The following is a 22320-nucleotide window of genomic DNA, read 5'->3' as shown; positions in this document are numbered from 1 at the left end:
TTTATTTATTTATTTAGATTGTGTGTGTGTGTGAGTGTGTGTGCGCGCGTGTGTGCGTGTGAGTGTGTGTGTGTGCGCGCGCGCGTGTGCGTGTATGAGTGTGTGTGTGTGTACCCGCCTCCCACCCCGTGGCCCCAGGTGTCTTGACCATTTGTTGGCTGAATCATCTCATCAGCCCTAATTCAAATATTTTTAAAAAGCATCAAACACCTCACAGTGCTCAGTCACCCTCGCTGATGTGACAGTGTCACAAGCAGGAAGGGGAATCTCACCGTGAGACCCTCAGCAGTTTCAGGGGGGTCAGATCCTTCCTGTGGCTTCCTTCAAGCCCTCAGAGGGCAAGAACAGCTGGAGGTTTCAGTCACACTTCCGGGTCTGCCGTGCTCCCAGAGCACTGCCTCCTGGAAAAGGAGAAACAGCGGCTCTGGCCTTCGAGAACCAGAGTCTATCCTTCCTCTCTCAGGGTTTTTCCATGCTTGCTAATGAATAATGGAACACAGTATGTGGGGAGGGGTGCAGGTGACATCACCATCCTGTGTACTTCAGTCCATGGAGGAAGCAGAGCAGGTGACCAGTGGCCAAGAGTTGCTTGACTTGACATTACCTCTAAATTTCCAGAGCACTTTTGCCAAGAAGTCCTTTCTGTCTTATTTGAGACAGGTATTTACTACATAGCTTGGGCTGGGTTTGAACTCATAGTTCTTCTACCCCAGTCTCTCAAAATGTTGAGCAGTCAACATCCTTTGTGAGACTCCTAGACTGGGGTCCACGCAGGTGGTATTCAGTCTTATGAAAGGAATCCTGACACTTGCTATACGGTGGGAAAGCTGCCAGGATATTATGACCCATCATAAAAGAAAGTTAGGACACTCACAAAAAAGTGAAACCCTGTGCTTGACTCTTTCTGAGAGTTAGCTAATCTAGAAGTTACACTCAGAGACAGGGTCTGGGGTCACACGTAGGTGATAAAGTATGTGACTTGCAAACACAAGTACCTGAGTTCTAAGTTTGAGCCCTAGACCTCACATTTAAAAAGGCAGATGCAGTACTGCGTACTGTAGTCCTAGCTCCGGGAAGTGGAGGCAGGCAGAGATCCCTGGGGCTCACTGGCCAGCCAACCTAGCCTACTTGGTGAAATCCAGATCAGTGAGAGACCCTGATTCAAAACCAAGACCTCTGGTCTGCATGTACATCATACATACACCTGCACATATGTGCACACACAGAAATACCTCAGGGAGTGGTGGCTACTGGAGTCAGTGATGGTCTGTTTCACTAGATGAGTTCCAGGGATAGACTCTACACATCACAGTGGTGATGGTTGAGCACTGAGTGAACTTAAAGCCACTGAAATATACTCTTAAAGGCCAAGATGGAGGCTGGGAGATGGCCTAGCCTGACAACCTGAATTCACTCCCTGGGACCCACATGGTGAAAAGAGAGAACTGACTACCATAAATGACCTCTGACCTCCACATGCACACCTTTGAAAGTGCCACAATGTTAAACATTTTAAACCATGACTTTAGAAATCGAGAAATCTATTTTAAGAGGTTCCAAAGAGGATGTGGGCCCACCATTGTGTCCTCTTTCCTCCTAAGGCCACACAACTGCCAGTGTCCTGCCCTATCCTAGGTTCAAGGGCTACAGAGACGAGATTATGGGATAGCACTCACCCTTATTGGTCTTGGAGCCAGGGTCAAGGTTTCTTCCCTGCTTCTCTTCTAGGAAAGTGTTCTTGTTGCTTGGTGGGTCCAGACAAGCAGGGTACTTACTTGCTCATGCAGCTGTCCTGAATGGCTGGGGCTTACAGGAGCTACCTGATGGATAGGGGTTTCCTGGATAGTTGGATCTCTCTTTCTTATTTTTCCTCTTGAGACAGGGTCTATGTAGTTCTGGCTGTCCTGACACTCGTTATGTAGATCAGGCTGGTTCCTGCCTCCCAAGTGTCAGGACTAAAGACGTGTGCCGCCACTCAGTCATTTATTTATTGAGACAGGGTCTGGTCTATGAAGCTCTGGCTAGCTAGCATAGAACTTGTTATGTAGACCAAGATGGTTGATCTGGAGCTCAGAGATCCATCTTGGCCCCACCCCCACCCCCACCCCAAAGTGCTCGAATTAAAAGTGTGTACTATTGGGCTGGAGAGATGGCTCAGTGGTTAATGGTTAAGGGCACTGACTGCTCTTCCAAAGGCTCTGAGTTCAATTCCAAGCAGCCACATGGTGGCTCACAACCATCCATAATGAAATCTGATGCCCTCTTCTGGTGTATCTGAAGAAAGCAACAGTGAACTCACATATATAAAATAAGTAATTTTTTTTTTTCCTTAGGACACAGAGCCTTTGCTCTCCTGGACCTATATGGCTCAAGATGGCTTTGAACTTACAGAGAGAAAGCCTCCCCAGTTAAGGTGTGTCTGGCCCTTTTTCTCCTTGTGAATATGTTATTATTGCTGTGTATGTATGTAGGGAGGGGCACTGGGAGACTGCGGTGCTCATGTGCAGACTGGAGGATAGCTCAATGGAATCAGCTCTACCTGTATGTAGGTTCTGGGGATCAAACTCTGGTTGTCAGGACTGCAAAGCAAGTCCCATTACTGGCTGGGCTACTTGCCAGTCTCAGGTTTGACCCTTTAATATCACAAAGAGGTGTGCTCTGTGCTCTGTCTCTCTAAACATGGCAGGACAGTGACCATCTCACAAGACCCTGCTGGGCATCTGAGGGTTCTCATAGCATGACACACACAAAACTGCATTCTCGTATTCTAGGAAAAACTCAAAAGGTCGGCTTTTTTTTTTTTTTTTTTTTTTTTAATTTTCTTTTTTAGCAAATCCTAGCACATTATTAACAACAACAACAACAACAAAAAAAATCTGTACATTTGCCATGATACACTTGGGAGGTGAAACAAAAGAAGATATAAATACAGATATGGATGTAACATGAAAAAGCCCCAAAAAAACCCAAAACAAACACCACGCAATGTGGGGGCGCAGGGACCATGCGTGTGAACTATCTTGGTGGCTGATTGTTTTCAGAGCATTTCTCGCTTGTTAGCAGTGTCCTGGTTGGGGGTCTATAAAGTTCTAATTTGTTGTCTTTTAAAGTGTGACTTTCCGTAAGGGTGGGCAGAGAAAGGAACTGAAGATGTAGGTAGGAGACAAACCTGTTGCATCACCTGCATAGGTGATGAAAAGCTAGTAGTAGCCATAGATAAGGCGAGCCCAGGCCATCTGTGGGCACCAGGTCCGCACAGCACATGAGTGCACCCAGAGAGCGCCTGTCCAGCAGAGGGAGGGGCAGCTTGCCAGGAAGCAGGAAGTTGGATGAGCGGTCCCCCAGGGTAGGGGGTTTCAAGGCCCTGGATAGTCAGATAGAGGGGAGGCAAACACAGTTCTGGGTGCTGTGAAGAGTCCTTCAGGGTCTAGGTGCTTTGAATAGAGTCCGTTGGGGAGGTGGAGGCAAGGCAAGGCAGCTGTAGCTGTCAGGGTTCAGAGAGCGGCAGTGGGTGCAGTCGCCCTCCATGAGGTGGTGGCGGCATGCGAGTCTCCTCAGCACTTTGGGCAGCAGTCTTCAGGTGGAGCCCAAGAGACAGAAATGATCGTATTCGCTCTACTTAGACTGAAGGAGGGCACGTGACATTCGGGGCTAGCCCTTTGTGTGTACTGTGAGGACATCAGGCAATGTTCTGGAACTGTGCAGTTACAGTGGGGCAGAGAATGCCAGAGCAGGGCCTTTCTAACTGTGTTAGGCATGGGAGCTCTCCTAAGTAACCTGGCCAGGTGGCACATGTCTACAAGGTGGTGGCTACAAGACTGAGATCCTAGTGGAGAGTGAAAAGAATTCTCATTAATGAACTCTTAACAGACAGGGTTTTTTATTTTTTTTTTTTATTTTTATTTTTTTAACTGAAAGTAAGGTCTGGTGCTGCTGTTCTGAGCCCAAGTCTGTCAGTAATAGCAAATCCCTTAAAATGCTGAGTTCTCTAACAGCAGCAGTGGGACAGTTAGATATGTGAGCCACTCGAGAGACACACACGCACACGCACACGCACACACGCACATACACACACACACACACACACACACACACACGCACGCACGCACACACTCGACCTCCATTTTCAGTGTCTATTTCCCATGGGTCTTCCCCTCCCCGCCCCCCACTCTCTCTCTTGATTGTTTTTCCAGATAGGGTCTCACTAGGTAGCCCTGACTGTCCTCGAACTCACAGAGATCCATTTACCTCTCTTTGCCTGTTGAGTGCTGGGATTAAAGGCGTGAGCCACCAGGCCTGATTTTCTCATTTGGAGGGTCAGAGAAGCAGAGTGCTGGAGAACTCAGCACAGCCTCTGCTTTCAGCTCTGGTCTACATTGGGCTCTGCAATAGAAGAGCACATGCTTTGCGAAAATTAACTCCATAAGCAGGCTTTGCTGGGCATGTGGCCCATATCTATAACCCCAGCACTTGGGAGGCTGAGGCAGGAGGATACCAAATCCAAGGGCAGCCTAGGAAAGTTTGCATGATTGCATTAAGAACTGTCATTTGGCTTAAGAACTTTATTTAAAATCTAGCCAGACTCTACCTTGGCTGCTTCAAGAGGTTTGGCCAGTGCTTCCCTAGACACATGATACAAGTCTGGTTCCAATCATGGAGTTTTACAGTTACCTTTTCTTTAATGCAACTATGAAAACTTTGGTGGCATTACTGATTCTATTCCTAAGGGCAGGGAAGTTGGCTCCCTGTGCAGGAGAAGCCAAGCCCTCATGTCTGTCATAGGCTAGCTCCAGATGGTTGTCTTTTTCTTGCCTAGACTTCAGTTCCACTTTCAGAGTCTCTAAGATACGACCTAAAGACACACACAACCTTTCTCCTGTCAGGTGGAAAACAGGACGGGGTCTTGTCCCATCTAACCACACTCTAAGAACATAAGCATAAACAGCACACAGCAATGCCCCAAAGCACCCCCAAGTCTGTATGAACTGAAACATATGCCACTGTGTACCAAGCACTGGCTAGAGAGCTCTGCTTTCTAAGAACTGTGCCCTCCATGGTTTGGTTGATGTCAGCAGGTGGTGCAAGACACGTTTAAGTATGGCTCTTCATTTCTCAGTCCTCTTGTTTCTAGGGAGACTGCAGAATAGGCCTTGCTTCCGTTACATTCAATACCAGCAAAATTCTACACAAAAGCTGGAAGGGACCAAAATACTGATTGTAATAAGTTATGTGCGGCCTCCTTGAATGGACTGGGCAGCTGATGGAGCTTCTCAGAGGCACCACCAATGTGTGTTCTGCACAGACTGGCACGGCCACTAGCTGTGTGTGGACACATCAGAGGAGCTGCTGCTGTTGCTGTTGGTCGTCTGGGCCCTCTTTATATATAAGTTCAGCAGCTTCATCTGCAAAGAGAGGACAGAGATGAGTGACTGGGAGAAATCAAGAAACAGAAAGAGGCCAACAACCCACTGACTGTCAGAAAGCAGTCGGTACCCAGAAGCTCTGGCTGCAGTTCATCTAGCAAATACCATGGTGTGCTGTTGACTAGGCAAGGAGCTCAGGGACAAAGTGAGAACTTCAAGTGACATGAAGAATGGGATGCAGAGGCTGCCGAGAAAGGCGCAAAGGGGCAGAGCCGACATGGCACAGGGATAAGACCCAGATGACCTCCACACCTGTGCTGTAGCTGCTCCTCCCCCCAGGCTCCCTTCCATGCACATCTACTGGTGGCAGCCACACCTGAGGTTACAGTGGTTGACCCCACAAAGCCTAGCATGGCCTTGGTTTTGATTTTCCCCAGCACTGCAAAAAGCAAAAGCTAAATAAATAAATAAATAAATAAATAAATAAATAAATAAATGTATGTATGTATTTAAGCTTATCTCAGAAATCCCAAAGCTCTGGGATCAGTGAGACGGCTCAGTGGACTAAGGCACTTTTCCTGAGCCTCCCGACTGGCGTTTGAGTCTTAGGACCCATATGGTAGAAGGAGAGAACCAACCGAACATGTTGTCCTGTGACTTCCACACATATGCCAAGTCACACTCACGCACGCGCGCGCACACACATACACACACACACACACACACACACACACACACAGAGAGAGAGAGAGAGAGAGAGAGAGAGAGAGAGAGAGAGAGAGAGAGACTGAAACTCCCCAGCAAAGCCTACAAACCAATACAAAGAAAACCGAAGCCAACCACGTGGTACTGGCATGATGACTTATGTGGACACTTGGCTTGTTGGTGGAATGGCGCAGAACTGCAAGAGGAAACCTTCACACAGATGCTCAGGGGTTTTGACAATGGTGTCAGGACTGTGAGGGAAAGAGGATTATCTTTACAGCCGCCGATGCTGGCAGATGAAGCAGCACTCTGCAGCAGAGTGAAGTTTAACCTTACCTAACACCATAGGCAAAAATGTAACTGAAGCCAGCTGGGTATCTGGTAGCAGAGGAAGCATAAAGACAATGTGGTTCACATACACAATGGGGTTTTTTTGGCCATAAAACGTAACAAAGTTGTGTCACTTTCAGGAAAATGGGTGCAACTGGAGATAATGATATTAGGGAAATTGAGGCAGCCTTGGAGCCTAACCTCTTGTCACGTGTGATTTCTGGAGCTGACATGGAGTACAGAATTGTATACTTCTGGCACGGCAGCGAGGCAGAAGCAACGCTGCTTGTGGTGGGAGCACAGAATGGGAAGGAAAATAAAAACCAACCCATGTGGATCACAAACCTGAATCTAGGAGATCTAAGAGTTTAAAATCTAAAACAAATGCTGAACAAGAGTTTCATGACCATGGATGTGGAAGTGGTTTCTGGAAAGGGACCCCAAAGGCCCAGGAAATAACCAAAGATAAATTATTCCTTGCAATTAAAAATTGTGAGAACCAAGGCACAACTAACAGAGGAAGAATCTAACCTAGATGAGGGAAGAAACATGTGTAAAACATATATGTCAGAAAGGGCTGGGTAATATTTTTGGATTAATTCGTGTGTAAGTCCAACCGCTTTATAAACAGGGCCTTGATGGTGCTCAGTGTAGCCAAGCCGCCTCTGAATCCCTGAGGAGGCTAAGGGAGAAAGGAGGGACGGCTCTTGCTCTCACAGGTGCTGTGTGACTACCACTACCTTTTTTCATTAAGGGTTAAGAAAGCAATTGGAGACAGAGTAGTGTTGCACACCTTTAATCCCAGCATCTGGAGGGCAGAGGCAGTTGGATCAGAGTTTGAGGCCAGTGTGGTCTACAGAGTGAGTTTTAGGACAGACAGTGTTACATCGAAAAACCCTGTTTTCAAAAAAACAAAAAACAAAAAAGTATCTGATCAGAGTCCTGGCAGGGGGGAAGTGGGAGAACATGAAGACCAAGTCAGGTAAGGCCGATCAATCCATCTAGCCATCTATCAATCTAGAATCTCATATAACTCAGGCTAGCTTTTAATCCCATCCATCCATCCATCTATCCATTCGTCCACCCGTCCGTCCATCCATCCATCCATCGTCTCATATAACTTAGGCTAGCCTTTAACTCCCCATGTAGTTAAAGATGATGTTTAACTTCTGATCCTTCTGCCCTCAACTCCCAAGAACTGGGGTTACAGGCGAGACCCAGCAAACCCAGTTAGTTTGTGCAGTGCTGGGTGGTGTGGAACACAGTGCTTTACACGGTGAACATACACTCCCTGGCCCTGAACTCACGTATCCTCACTTGCTTCTGCTGCCTCTTTCCATCTGTATGCACAGTATCTCCTCTGGACTAGTGGTTCTCCAACTGTGGACAGTTTTGTCTTTGGGGACATCTGTCCATGTGCAGAGCTGTTAAGGATAATGAGCTTACAATTGAGGGGAGAGCTACCGACATCTAGCTGGTGGTTGGGGTTGCTGGCTATCAAACTTCTGACATCACACAAGTGAGCTTTCATAATCAAGTTGCCCCCCAGGGTTTATGGGGAAGAGGCCAGCACCACCCTGGCTATGATGCATTCCAGTGGTGTAAAAGAGGCAGCTGAACTGAAAGGAAGCACTGGCCTGCAAATTTCTTCTCAGACAGGGAGTAGTACACTTTTAGTGGTCACTGTGCACCCTAGCAGGTTGGAGGGAATGACCATTCTTGCCCCTTAAAAATCCTGTCCTGGGGCTGGGCGCAGAGGTGCCTGAATTCTGGGGAAGTGAGACTCTGGCTATGGTACTCCCCAGCTGTGTTAAATACACTCACTGGGAAATTCCTTTCACAAAGAGCAGGGCCACATGCCCCTGGGTCCCTGCTCCATACCCTGTCATGCCGAGTGTATGGAGCAGTGCCTGGGGTACAGCAGGCCCGTGGACATCCTACTCTGATGTTCACAAGGCCCTTGACTCCAAACCAGCAGTTTGTTCAAGGATGAGGGAATCTTTTTTTTTTTCCTTTTCTTTCTTTTTTTCTTTCTTTTTTTTTTTTGTTTTTGTTTTTTTTTTTGTTTTGTTTTGTTTTGTTTGTTTGTTTGTTTTGTTGAAACAGGGTTTCTCTGTGTAGCCCTGGCTGTCCTGGAACTCACTCTGTAGACCAGGCTGGCCTTGAACTCAGAAATCCGCCTGCCTCTGCCTTCCAAGTGCTGGGATTAAAGGCATGCACCACCACTGCCCGGCAAGGTAATCTTAAAATAATTTGTTATTGTGTTTGTGTGTGCATATGTACATGCCACTGAATGCATGTGGAGGTCAGATCTCCCCTTCTGCCTGTATGCAGGTTCCAGAGGTGGAACCCAGGCTAGCAGGCTTCATGGCTGGCATTTTACCCATTGAGTTAACTTGCCCGCCCTGAGGTCAATTTCTTTAGTGATTCTGTGGGGTGTGAGGGTGGGAGAAACCTGGCTTCTGACCAAGGTTTTTTTCCTTTAGGAAATGTACTGGAAGTCAGGTTGTCTTTTCAAAGCCAGTTGGAATAGTCTGTAAGGGTGTCATCAGCACTGCCTTCCCCTGGCTATACTGCAGAGCCAGCCATTTTCACCTTAGGGAAAATGCCTTCTGCAAAGTCAGACAGTTAAACACACCCAGTAAAAAGGGCTGCCACCAAGGGGTCACGATGAGCTGGCAGCTCAGGTGCAGGCAACAGCAGGTAATACTATACATACCTTGCTCCCCGTGAGCTGTGCAAGGTGAGGTTTCAGATCTTCTCCGATTACGGAATAGATTGCCACTAAGCAAAACACGCTGGCTTTCCGTACACTGCTCTCGGTGTTGTCGTAACCCTAGAGAGCCAAGGGGAAACACAAAGAGAAAGTCAGAGCAAAGCTATGCCTCTCAGTCAGTGCTTCATCGAGTCCACAGATGTCCTTGGAGCGCAACCCTGGACTTGGCAGTAACAACCACAGAGATCTCAGATCTGTGAGAGGATCCAGAGAGCTTTTGCCTTGGAGGCTCAAAAGTAATCAGCTGCATGAGTGTCATGCAGGGGCAGGAGGGCATGCGTGCCAGGTGGGTTGCTTTGTCACAGGTGCTGACACTACAGATGGCAAAAGGGAGGAGAAATGGAAAGAGAGAGTCCCTAGGGAGCCTTGTCCAGATTCCTCCTGGTGGTGGAGCAAACTGCCTGAGCAGAAATGCTTCAAAGAAAAGGGAAGGCTGGGAAGGAGGCTCAGCAGGCAAAGGCACGGACTACCAAGTGTGACAACCCGGAAGCAATACCCAGGACTCACAAGATGTAAGGGGAAATGGAGTCCACACTGTGCTGACCAAAAAGCATGCACATGACAGACAGACACAGAGAGACAGATGGACACACACACACTCTTTATACAGACAGCCCTGGGAACTGTGTGGCCTATTTGTCTTTCTCTCTGTGTGGGATAATCTAGTTTTTATTTTTTATTATTATTTGTTATTACTTTGGTTTTTCGAGACAGGGTTTCTCTGTGTAGCCCTGGCTGTCCAGGGACTCACTCTGTAGACCAGGCTGGCCTCGAACTCAGAAATCCGCCTGCCTCTGCCTCCCAAGTGCTGGGATCAACGGCGTGCGCCACCGCTGCCTGGCAGAGAATCTAGTTTTTAACAGGAAGTCTAAACAAATGCTGGCAAACAGCAAACGGCAGCATGAAATGGGAAGCTGGTTTCTCTACCTTCCTTCACTGATCTGCCCAGCTCACTACCTCTTGTAGAGGAGCGCTCCAGCAAGCACAGACTAAGGAGAGCAAAGGATGCACGAGGCACACTCCATTGGCCCCCTTGGCCCAGGGCATCCATAGGATGCTACAAGTGTTTGTGGAAGCAATGAACAACATGTGTTTGTTTGCACGTTCCTTCTGATCTGGGCTATTGGTTAGTTTCTGCTGCATACAGGAGCAGGTAAGCTAAGATGATGTAGTAAGTGTGTAAGAATGGGCCGTCAACATTCTGTCACCCCTCATCCAAGTATCTACAGGCCGTTAATGGTTGCTGGGAAGGAGAGAGGCATTTTCTTCAGGGGTGTAGATACTGCCGAGGTACTCATCTTCCTGTAAATAACCCCTCACCCACACTTCTGTAAGCAGCCCTTAGGAAACTCACCAGGTTGTCAAGAAACAGAACTGGATTTCTAGTGTAGTCACTAGCAGTTGTATCTTCTTGAGAGCTTCGGCCGTATTAACCAAGGACACAGGTGGACCATGGCTAAATGGGCTTTGCTAAATTTTAATGCATTTAAACAAGCACCAGCAGAAAGCATTCTATTGTACAAAGCCTGAGCCTTTAAAAACAAACAAGCTAACAAAAAGTAAACTAAAAAAAGATATGAAAGTGGAGGAGGGAAGTGGAAGGGGCTCAAGAGAGACACAGGAGAAGGCAATACAACGAAACGCCTACGTATAAAAAGGCCACAATCTGCTAACAAGCTTGCAGTGGTAGCTCACACCCAGCACTCAGGAGAGCAGGTGGGTCTGAGTTTGAGATCAGCCTGGCCTACACAGTGAGTTCTAGGGCAGCCAGGGCAACACAGAGAAAGGCTGTCTCAAACCAAACTCAACCAAAAGCAAAAAGGTAACAAGCCATCTTTTAAATACGAAACGATGCAGGCTCCAAGAAGAGCCCTCGCTGTGGCATCACAGGACGCATACCTGCAGCAGGCCGGGAATGATGTCGACGAGGAGCTGCAGCAAGGACTCCTTGGTGATCCTCTCCACCACCTTTGTCTGCATCTTGATAGCAGCAAGGTTGATGGGGTAGTCGGCCGTCTGGATGATTGGACACAGCACTTTGATGCACTGTTCTGGGTGGATTGAGCTGGCTAGTGTGGATGCAGCTTCCTCAGCTGCTCTCACCACCTGAAACACAGGACCCAAGAGTGAGTGCTGCCTGTTTCTAGGACCCCAAAGTGAGTGCTGCCTGTTTCTAGGACCCCAGAGTGAGTGCTACCTGTTTCTAGAGTTCTAAAAAAGACCAAATGGCACCCCTGTCCTGCTCCAAAAGATAAATACAGTGATACGCTTCCTTCAACACTGTTAAATAAAGATCGGCCTGGGCTGCAGTAGTATGAACAAGGCAGTATGGGTCTGGGGGCTGGGCTCCCGCTACATATCGACAGCTGCAGTTGTGCACAGTCGTACCCATCACCTTCAGATCTCCTTAGCAATATGGCTTCCCAGCCTAACCCAGGGTGCCATCTTAGAGGGAGATCACTCAGGTGATTATTACCACAGTAGAGACTTTCCACCCTGAAAGATTAGGACCCAAAAGTAAATACTTTCCAAGGGCCTGGGCCCTGTGACACAAAGTCTGGACAAAATCAGTGTCTTCTGGACATCAGGAAGGAAGGAAGGAAGGAAGGAAGGAAGGAAGGAAGGAAGGAAGGAAGGAAGGAAGGAAGGAAGGAAGGGAGGGAGGAAGGGAGGGAGGGAAAAAGGGAGGGAAGAAGAAAGGATGGATATGGATTTGCCTTCCAGGGGACTCTTCTGTGGGAAGTTGCTTTTCCAGGTATCTGGGTCTTTGATGCCCTGTATCTTGTATTTTTAATTTTTAATTAACTAGTTAATTGTACACATCCATCTATTTGAGAATCAGTCTGTTTTCCAGATTGGGCGGCTTTGCCTCCCTATGCAGGGGAGAATGACCTCTGGTCTGCCTGCTTCCTGCGGCTCCCTGCGTGCTGGAGCTATATGCATGCACACCAGGCTGTTTATGCATTGTTGAGGATGGGGCTCAGGACTGCACTTCTCAGCTTCCTGCCTCCCTGCTGAAAGGAACAGCTATGATCAAGTCACAGGAGCCCCTGTCCTCGTGAAGATGGAAGCTAATCTAGGGAGGAGGAAGGAATGCTACAGCGGTGCTGGGGAAAACTGAAAAGCACACAGTGTGCTGCATAGATACACATCTCGGCCATGCCAGCTCTAGGAATTAGTATTCTACTTCCTTATCTGTAAAATGGGGACATGGCAAAGATACCGCAGAAATTCATAAGCACCTTAGGTAAATGCTATGTAAACAAACACAGAAGGCTGTGCACAGGCAAGCACTTTCCTGTGGAGCATGACAAGAATCCACTGCTTTCCCCAGGCCAACCCTGGACTGCACATTCACCCACAGCCCTCCTCTCTGCAGCTTTTTGTCTTTACAAAGTAAAGAAACAAGGCGACAACCCAACAACTTTTGATCATCTTTACTCTTGCAATAAACATGTGTGTATACACACATTTCTTTTCAGTTCGGTTCTTTTGCCCACAGAGCCATCTTGCTGGCGTACTATCCTTACAGGTGGCTGGCCCTGCAAACAGCATTTGTACCACCTGGTAGACCAGTGTGTGTGGGTGTGTGTGGGTGTATATGTTTGTGTCTGTGTGCAGAGACAGGCCACTTGGGCCAGGCCAGATTTGAGCTCTGACATCACACATAAAGGTCTCAGTCACTTTGGGGCCTTGATTTAGATACTGCCTACCACCTGATTCCCACAGTCCTCTCTGTAGAAGGGGCAGGGTCTGACCTCTGGGTTCCCCATTAGTGGCAAGGTCTTGCCTTCTCTGCAAACACTGCTCTGTTAGGGAGCATAGCTGGTTAGTGCCTGGGTAGGTTCTACTCCATGGAGTTGTCAAGGGAAGTTCTTTCAAGCTACTATGGTCACAGCCATGGCCACCTCATTTAATATATTCAGGAGTGGCCATGCTAGTGGTGGGATTTTATTCCTCAAGTTCCCCATGAAAGTCAGCTACTCACACCTACTACGATGCCCATCCATTACTGCAAAATGTTCAGGCGGGGGCAAGGGCAGCTCAGCTCACAGTAAAGTGCATGTGGCAAAAGCACGAAGATCTGAGTTTGGTTCTCAATACCCACGTAAAAAAGCATACACACTTGCAATCTCACTGCTGAGACTCGGGGCTCTAGTGCACGCGTGCGCGCGCGCGTGCGCGCACACACACACACACACACAATGTCTTGGTGGCAATGCATAAAATGGTTCATACCCCTTATATCATAGTGCTCTGGTTATGGGATCTTTATTTTCTTTACCTCAGAAAGTTGCCACTAACATTAATGTTCCTGGCAAGGAGACATGATAAAAATCTACCTTGAGTACCTTGTGAGATCAGAGACATGGCAGTCTCCGGAGAGTGTGGGCAGAGCGCCACACCTGAGCAGTAGCCATGGCATGGGGTGCTGTGTACAGTGCTAACACTGCTACAGTCACTGCATGATCACCACCGTTTCTGCCCACGGCTCAGACGTCCTAGCTCGTCTAGAACACGCACCATCACTCACACGAGTGTCCTGCTCGCCCCCCCTTGACCATTCTATGCCACACTAAAGTATGCTTTTGATACTGGCGACATTTTCATGAACAACAGCTGGGACCCTTCTGGGAGTCTGGCACTGATAAAGGGCTAAGCCAGTCTCTTTTCTCCTGTTCTCTGCTGGGGGACATATCCCTGTTGAAGAAAGGCCTTCCTCTGAAAGCTGTGTGGTCCCGTAGGTATTCACAACCTTACCGTACCCTTATTCCAGAAAGGCCTGCAGAGTGGTGAGTAGTGTCGTAGCAGACCTTAGCTGTCAAGGTACTTACTGAGCCAGAGTCTAAACTGTCTCAAACCCTATAGTGGGATAAAAACCTACGTTCTGCTATGTGAACATCATGACAACATCTCCGAGAGACACATGGCTAGAAATGTAGACATGTTGAATGTGTGACGCAACGCTGTGTGTGGAATGTGGCACCAGTGGAGCCACCTGGCAGCCTGTCAGTTAATACTGGAACCTGACAGGTCCAGAATCACCTAGGATACAAATCTGTGGGCATATCTGTGAGGGAATCTCTAGCTTGGGTTAACCGAGGCAGGAAAACCCACTCTTCACTGTCTTGGACTGAATACAAAGGAGAAAGTGAGCTGAGCCCAGCATTCACCTGTCTGACTTCTGACAGCAGATGCAGTGTGACCAGCTGCCCCATTCTCCTGTCACCATGCTTTCCCTGCCATGTGGTCTGTACCCCCAAACTATGAGCCAAGATAAATCCAAGTTGTTTTTGCCAGGCGTTCTGTCAGAGCAATGAGAAAAGTAACCAACGCACATCTAAAAGAACTAATCTGTAGTTGCTGTGTTCTGGAGAGCAGAGAGCAGGTCTCCTCGGTCTCCCTATCATCAGAGGACAGTACTATATCCACTATACTGAGTGGGAAACAGAGCAGTGCTGATCAAGGTTTGCCCTCTCCCAGGACTTCTAAAGTATCAACCTTAGGCTGAGGCTGAGGCCTGCCTCCTGTCTAGAGAGCTGGCCCACTGTCCACTCCCACCTGTCCCTCATATCCCATACACAACTGTGCAACTGTCTTTTAAGACTCACACCTCTGTAGAACCCTGAGAGGTCAAGTGCAATAATCTTGCTGAAATGTCTCTCCTATTAGACAAAGAGTTTCCAGAAGGCAAGAGCCCATCTCTGCCATCTCTCTGCACTCCAGGCTGGGTACAAAGTTCATCGTACACACAGCAGTTTGCCATACTCATCTTTCTGCAATATTCCAATAGTATACAAATCACCTCAGGTGCATTCACCACCGACTGTGTTTACATTTTCAATGGAGAACTAGCCCATAACATGAGGAGGACGCAAGACACAACTAACCTGGGCCTTAAGAAATTAAGCCACGAAAACCCTGTGGATAGGTGAGATGGCTCAGGTGGTTAAAATAGCCTACTGCTGCCAGGCGGTGGTGGCGCACACCTTCAATCCCAGCACTTGGGAGGCAGAGGCAGGCGGATTTCTGAGTTTGAGGCCAGCCTGGTCTACAGAGTGATTTCCAGGACAGCCAGGGCTACACAGAGAAACCCTGTCTTGGACAACCCCCCCCCCCCCCCCAAATAGCCTACTGCTAAGAATAATGACCTGAATTCAATCCTTTGGACCCCCAGGTGGAGGGCAAGAACTGAGTCCTCAAAGCTGTCCTTTGATCTCTATTACAAATGCATCATGGCACACATGCCACCACACATAACTAACATACACACACCCATGCACCACCACCACCACCACCACAACAACCACAACAACCACAACAACAAGGCCCAGGAAATACATCCTAGGCTATGCCAAAAGCACAATAAATTAGTTCTTTGGAGAAAGATTAGTTCCTGGTCATTTCCTTAGCAACCAGTTATCTGAAAAGGAGGGAGGGTTCATTCCATCATCCCCCAGTTTCCTTCTCTACCCATGGGGTTGCTTTAAGGCTACAGTGCAAGAGCTTGCTGGGGAGAGCTGGGCTACATGTGCAGGCAGCAAGGCCTGTGAAGACACTAGTTCTGTGTTTTGAAAATGCACCAGGCCCAGCTGCTACAAAACACTGGAGCAAGTGATGTAGGACTGACTTGTGGCCCCGTGTTGTCTTTGCTGTTGCTGCAGTGCTGGTGCAGGGGACTTGGGCTTCATACATGCCCAAGAAGCGCTCAACCATCAGTTACATCACCAGCTTGGAAACGGTGGACTCGATGTAGATATGCTTTATCTAAGTGCACTGATGTGGTGACTAGAACTGAAGCGCCCACCAGGGGCAGAGTGGAACAAATGGACTTGAAGACAGTGAATTCAAGTCAGGCCCCGCCTCTGCCAGGCTCCCATGCTCCCATCCTCCTGTGCAGGTTCAAGTGACCCCCTGTGCTGTGAGATGCTGGGAGGACACTCCCTCACGTCTGCTCAGGTGAACCCCACTCCAGCAGTGGCATCCTGGGACATCCAGGGATTCTAGAGGGTGTGGGAGCGAAGCACTTCAACAGCCATAACGGGGCTTCTGGAAACAGGACATGAACTGTCAGGGACTGCACATAAGGATGAGCAGCTGAAGTGTCAGGGACTGCACATAAGGATGAGCAGCTGAAGGCCTCTGTCTCCCTCAGGGTGAGAGAAAGTTCCCTGGGACAGACACTGGTTTTGGCAGGGAAGGTAGTGTTCTGACTTTCCTGCATATGCCAAACCCTGGCTCTGGCATGCTGCCTGTCTCAGGGTAAACTTTAGGTTCTGCCCTATGTTCTCTGTAACATAAGAAGCAAGGTTATAATGTAAGCAAACAGAGAGCAAAAGTAAACACAGGAAACAGGAGAGAAGGCAGGCGATTTCTCAGCAGACACAGGCTGTCGGTGCTGAGGGCGTTTTAGAAGTTGGGGAGACATACGGAGTCAGCAGGAGCAAGCTGACATTGGGGCTACAGCTCACTTTTCAGCGGCAGATTCCATCTATGTTCTGATTTTGCTTCTGTCTGGTTAGAAGCACAGAAACACTTTCTCTCCACTGTTAAGGATGAAAGTGTCTGGCTAGAAAAAGGCAACTGACACATGCAGCTGTTTCACAGACGTTTGTGCAATGAGGTCTAGCTCCGTGGTCCAGGCTGCTCTTGATCTCTTGATCCTCCTGTATATCCAGCTTTTTAAGGAAATGCTAGCAATGACTCAAAAATATTGATGAGTGTTTGCATAAAGATTAGGTTTCTTAATTTTAGGGCATAGAAGTTCTTGACATTTGGACTGCGTGTTTGGAGTGCACCAAGTTTGGTTTGGCTCTGTAGCAGAACTGGGTGCATTACAAAAAAAAAAGTAGCAGGCATCCAAAAACAATGATGGCTAGAACCCAAGAGCTCCTCCCTGGGCACCTGAAGCTTAGCTCCTGGATTATTTGGAAGCTAAAGAGATGCTGATGCCACCTTCTGGGACTTGCCAGAAAGGTCTCAACAAACGCAGCTGACAAGGAGTCTTGGTGTCCATTAGAATAACAAGGGTGTGGCACATAAGTCTTTAATCCCAGCATTATGGAGGCAGAGGCAGACAGATTTCTCTGGTTCCAGGCTAGCCTGCTCTATAAAGGGGATCCAGGACAGCCAAAGATACACAGAGAAACCTTATCTATAATAGTAATCAACCACAACAACCAAACAGTAATAAAGGAGTAATGTGCCAAAATGGCACAGACAGGACCTGGGACTTAAGAGTGGAGGGGGAAGAGATGAAGACAGCTCTGCTCTGGAGGCTGCTCTGGCTGGCTTTTGTTTCCTCAGGCAGCAGATGCTGAGGTAAATTCTTCCCATATCCATGGCTGTTCTTCTCACCAGGAAAATTATAGGAAGGACTGGATGAAGAATTGTTAAATTATTTTGGTTTATAAAATCTTGTCACTCATCCCAACCTGATGCATGTTTTTCTCTGGGGAAAAAAAAGCACATGTACAGATATGGGCTTCAAAACCCCTCAGAAGGGAAGCATAAGACCAGTATACTCATGACCAGTGAGTAGGTTTACTGTCAAGCTTTATGACCCTACTCCCTGACATCCACTTGGTAGAGAGAACAGTTTCCTACATTGTCCTCTGACTTCTATGGAGTCACTGCAGCATGCACACCACACACACTCACCGTCACACTAACCGTAATACCGAACAAGAGACGACCTACTCAGTCGTAGACTGGCGATGGCAGGGACAAACGGTGGAGTGGGAGGAGCTCTGGGAGGGTAGGGTGGAGAGTGGCAGATACTGGCCCAACCCAGAGGTGCTGCACTATCAAGTAATTGAAGGGCTGACCCCGTCCGAATTCCTAAGTCCACTGTCCATCTCTAAAACCTTACAGTGCCTGCTAGCCCAGGGCTGATGCTGGCCTGGCAATAGAAAGCACAGACTGAAAGCAGGCAGCAGCCCAGGGTACAAGTCATTTTTACAGGAATTTAGGTAGAGACTTTTGTTCTTCTTCAGTCAAATTTAAATGGCCTCTTGGATCTAGTTAATGAAATGCAGTTAAATTACATAAACTTTATTGTGTATGTGTGACATACACAAAGTAAATAAATAAATGTAATAACCTTTCTTCTATTTTCTTTTAAGTTAGCATACTTTCTTCAACAGAAGAAGGTAAAGGGGACACAGACACCTCACCTCACCAATATGAGCATCACAGGGAAGGACACATGTAACATCCCTAGACATCAAGAAGCCTCAGAGACATGTTCAGTCACAGACTATGAGCTGTGTGCAAACCTGTCTTCTGCCATCCAAAGCAGCTGCCTTCCAGAGCTGTGCAGCTAAAGGCCAGGTGTCAGCTGGGGGGCAGGTGCCATGGCTCTCAGGGGGTCAGCTTACCAGTAGAGACTTATTCTGCCCCAACAGCAGCAGCAGGAGCGGTAGTACCATCCACAGCAGGGACACTGGGCTTGGCCCACTAGGATAGTCCCATGAGGTCCCTAGACATGCACTGGCTCCCTGAATTGGAACACTCCTGTAGTCCCCTGCAGTGGGGTTCAGCCTGGGGCACTGGCTCCCTGACTTGGAACACTCCTGTAGTCCCCTGTAGTGGGGTTCAGCCTGGGGCACTGGCTCCCTGACTTGGGTGCCCCTGCAGTTCCCTGGAGTGGGCTGGGTTCAGACTGGGTACCTTCTATGCCTGCCTATCAACTCCACGCTGCACCAGCTCTCGGCAGTTTTTTCTCTCCTGTTTCACCTTGCTGCCCAGGCTGTCTACCATCTACCCTGACATTTCTAGCTAGCTCCCAGTTCTTAGTGTCCCTTGCTAGGACCCATACAGTGATCTTTGCTGTAATGAACTCGCACACTGCAGACCTGAAGGCTATCCTGTCCTCTTCCCACCTGGCCCTGGTCAGTGATACAACAGTCATTAGAGGAGTTTGTATCCTAGCAGTTGCTGTCTCGACAACTAGCACCCACACAATGATGCTATCTAGGCTTCTGATTTTGTCTGTTTACTTAAAAGCAAGAATTTCCTAAGGAAACAGGGCTTCTGGTCAAATCCTAAGATTGGGCCCATGGAAAACTAGAGATTTAGCATCTGTGAGAATTCAGGTTTGTTACTCAATAGCTGCTTGTTATTGTTGCTATTATCCTGGAACTGGAAGATACACAGATAACCCCATAACCCCACACTAGAGCCTGGGGCCACCAGATAAGGAAAAGCAAGGTCCACAGTAGGTTCCTGTGCTGTTCTGCTACCTGTAGGGTGCAGAGGGCCATTCTTGAACGCAGGCTGTGGAGACAGGTCTGGCTGGGAATTTTAATTGGCACCTGAAGGAGGATACCCTATCAGGAACAAGTTTACTCTAGCCATAGTTATCTGTCCAAAAAACTGATCAAACATAACCTGCTTCTGGGGAAGGCCAGCCAGCCAGCCAGTACCAGAAGCTTCCCTTTCTGTTGTCAAGCAACTTTGGTCTGATTTTGCTTTTCTGATGCCTTGAAGTCATAAAATATAAAATTTAACTGGAAAAGATTTAAAAACAAAACCTCTAGAGAAAAAAGTCATTTAATATTTAGCTAAGAACTGGGCTGGAGAGATGGCTCAGTGGTTAAGAGCATTGACTGCTCTTCCAGAGGTCCTGAGTTCAATTCCCAGCAACCACATAGTGGCTCACAACCATCTGTAATGGGGTCTGATGCCCTTGTCTGGTGTATCTGAAGAGAGCAATGGTGTACTCATACACATTAAATAAATAAATAAATAAATAAATAAATAAATCTATCTTAAAAAATTTTTAGCTAAGAATTCAATTTCCTCAAATAAGCCATGCCACCTAAAACTGGATTCTGATGTCCTAGACCCCAACATTTATGGTTTGCAACTAGAAATGCTTGGTGACTGTCACATGACTATTTTCCTTTCTAATTTAGAAATGTATATATATTTAATTTACTGTCCCTCTGCCCCTCTATTGTGGGCACATGGCATGGTGCCATGGACAACTTTCAAAAGTTGCTTCTCTCCTTCCTCCATGTGGGTCCACAACACTAAGCCAAAGCTGGCAGGCTCTGTAGGAAGAGACTTGGCCCCTTATATGTGTTTTTAAGGGGCAGGGTCTTATCATATTGCCTACGCTGGCCATGAATTTTGGGGTTTAAGTGATCTCTCTGCCTCAGACTCCTGGCAACTGGGATTACATATATGAAGCACTCTGCCTAGCCAACACTGTAATCTCTAAGTAGGTAAACAGAATCAAATATTGACTAATGTGAAACATTCTCTGCTCCCAACAAAATAAAATATCTAATGATTGGATAGTTCCAGCTTCCAGAACTAGAGCTGGGGCTGGCCCTTGGGAGGCAAGGCCCACCTACCTATATATAGAAACTACCATCTTTATTCCTGCATTCACAAACAGTTCTGTATATGCAGGTTGTATATGAGAGAATAGACTCTAGCCTTGAAGGAGGGAACAGCAGGCTCTCTTGAGACTCAGGTTTCCAGTCTTCTCATACCTCACCTGGTCTCAGAAGCACGCCCTGCTGTCAGTTCTCTGGTCAAAGGAAAGATTCTCTATCAGCCCTAACAGACTAGAGATGTGAAAAGAGAAGTGAGTTCGAATGAATGAAGTTATCTCAAAGTGGTCAACACTTCTAAGTGTGCTTGTTCCAGGGCCTCTCTTAAGGTGGTTTTACATCTCCCAGTGAAACCCCAGGCCTTTGTGGGAGACACAAGTCCAGGCTGGCTCACACAGAACTGTTCGAAGAGACTGGAGTACCAGCCATCTTCCTTGACTCTGACTTCTAGAAACCCAACATTTGGAAACTGAAATATATCTTAATAGTTACTACAGAACCAAAGAAGTCACTCAGCGGACCTTTACTACATGAGGACCTCAGTAAAGCCACGGTTAATCACATGCATGTGCTCCCAGGGCCCCTATGGCAAGATGTGAGACAGACTGGAGAATATCTTACACAACTGCCAAGTGTACAAAAAACCCTGATGCCACACACGGGCAGGAATCCACACATATACACCCACACACACATACACATAAACACACACTAATACATATCTGGGTTTAGAGGAGGCAGAGAGAGAGAAGAGTCTCCCTCCCTCCCTCTGTGTTAGTTTAAGGGGGCAGTGCTGGAGAGATGGCTCAGCAGTTAAAAATACTTGCTGCTCTTACAGAGGATCCAGTTTCTTTTCTCAGCATCTACACAACTGTGAGTAGCTCCAGTTCCAGAAGATCCAATGGCCTCCCCTAGCTTTCTGAGGGCACTGCATGCATAGGGTACACATATGTGCATGGCAAAACACTCATGTACATAAAAACAGCTTTTTTTTTTTTTTTAAGATTTTAAAAAGGCTATTATTCAAAACTGGAAAGGTAGGACTGGTGGCAAGATGGCTTGAGCCAAAGTCAGCTGTTGTAGACTCTTAGAGCCGTGAGTACAGAGTGAGTTTCTGACCCATTGAAAACACTGCCTCTGGGCAGTGACCATCCACAAATGGCAAACTGCAGAGACTGACAAGAGGCCTTAGACTCCAGCCGAAAGCTTTGTTTTTTTAAGCTGGTGTTTGTCATCTTAGACATAGTCCTTTCATAGTTCCAATCTGAGGAAGCGAGTCTCTGCCAGGACCTTGCTCTGTTTAGTAGATAATGTTGCATTTTCCTATCTGTAGCATTCATGAAGTTTCTGTGTGTTGTGTTGGGGTTTGCAGTCAGCAAACATCTTAAAGGGCGGAGCTTGATATGGTGGCCTTTGAGATAACTTCATCATGCGAACTCTCTTCTCTTCACATCTTTAGTCTGTTTGCTAGGGCGTGCTTCTGAGGCTGTGTGAGGTATGAGAAGACTGGAAACCCGAGGTTCAGTAGGGAAGATGGCTCATGCTCCAGTCTCTTGGAGCAGTTCTGTGTGAGCCAGCCTGTACTTGTGTCTCCCACTAAGGCCTGGGTTTCACTGGGAAATGGAAAGCCACCACCTTAAGAGAGGCCCTGGAACAAGCACACTTTCAAGTGTTGATCACTCAGGAAAACAGACATTGCCTTTGGGTGATAGACAGAGAAACTGGGCCTAAAAGCATATGGATCCCTTCTAAGCTAGTCTTGGGTCATAAGTACTAAATGTAATGACAAGAAAATATACTA

General features: G+C 47.6%; 1 protein-coding gene across 26 annotated transcripts in view; it reads right to left on the bottom strand.

Moving 5' to 3' along the window:
- Positions 1 to 2802: 2802 nt before the first annotated feature.
- Positions 2803 to 22320, bottom strand: part of Clasp1 (cytoplasmic linker associated protein 1) — a 222816-nt gene continuing 203298 nt past the window's right edge. For 12 of the 26 annotated variants that reach the window (XM_076941002.1, XM_076941004.1, XM_076941005.1 and 9 more), the window contains 3 exons: positions 11074 to 11280; positions 9118 to 9234; positions 2804 to 5402 (listed from right to left, as the gene is read on the bottom strand). In XM_076941002.1, the coding sequence (XP_076797117.1) occupies positions 5316 to 5402; positions 9118 to 9234; positions 11074 to 11280 (411 nt within the window). In that variant the 3' untranslated portion in view covers positions 2804 to 5315. Of the gene's footprint in view, positions 5403 to 9117; positions 9235 to 11073; positions 11281 to 22320 lie in introns of all 26 variants that reach the window. The other 14 variants (XM_076941015.1, XM_076941025.1, XM_076941022.1 and 11 more) reach the window with 3 other exon arrangements.

This window comes from Arvicanthis niloticus, chromosome 10 (genome assembly GCF_011762505.2).
Source record: "Arvicanthis niloticus isolate mArvNil1 chromosome 10, mArvNil1.pat.X, whole genome shotgun sequence".
Taxonomy (NCBI): domain Eukaryota; kingdom Metazoa; phylum Chordata; class Mammalia; order Rodentia; family Muridae; genus Arvicanthis; species Arvicanthis niloticus.
Note: the sequence above shows the minus strand (reverse complement) of the source record. Positions and strands in the feature narration are given on the sequence as shown.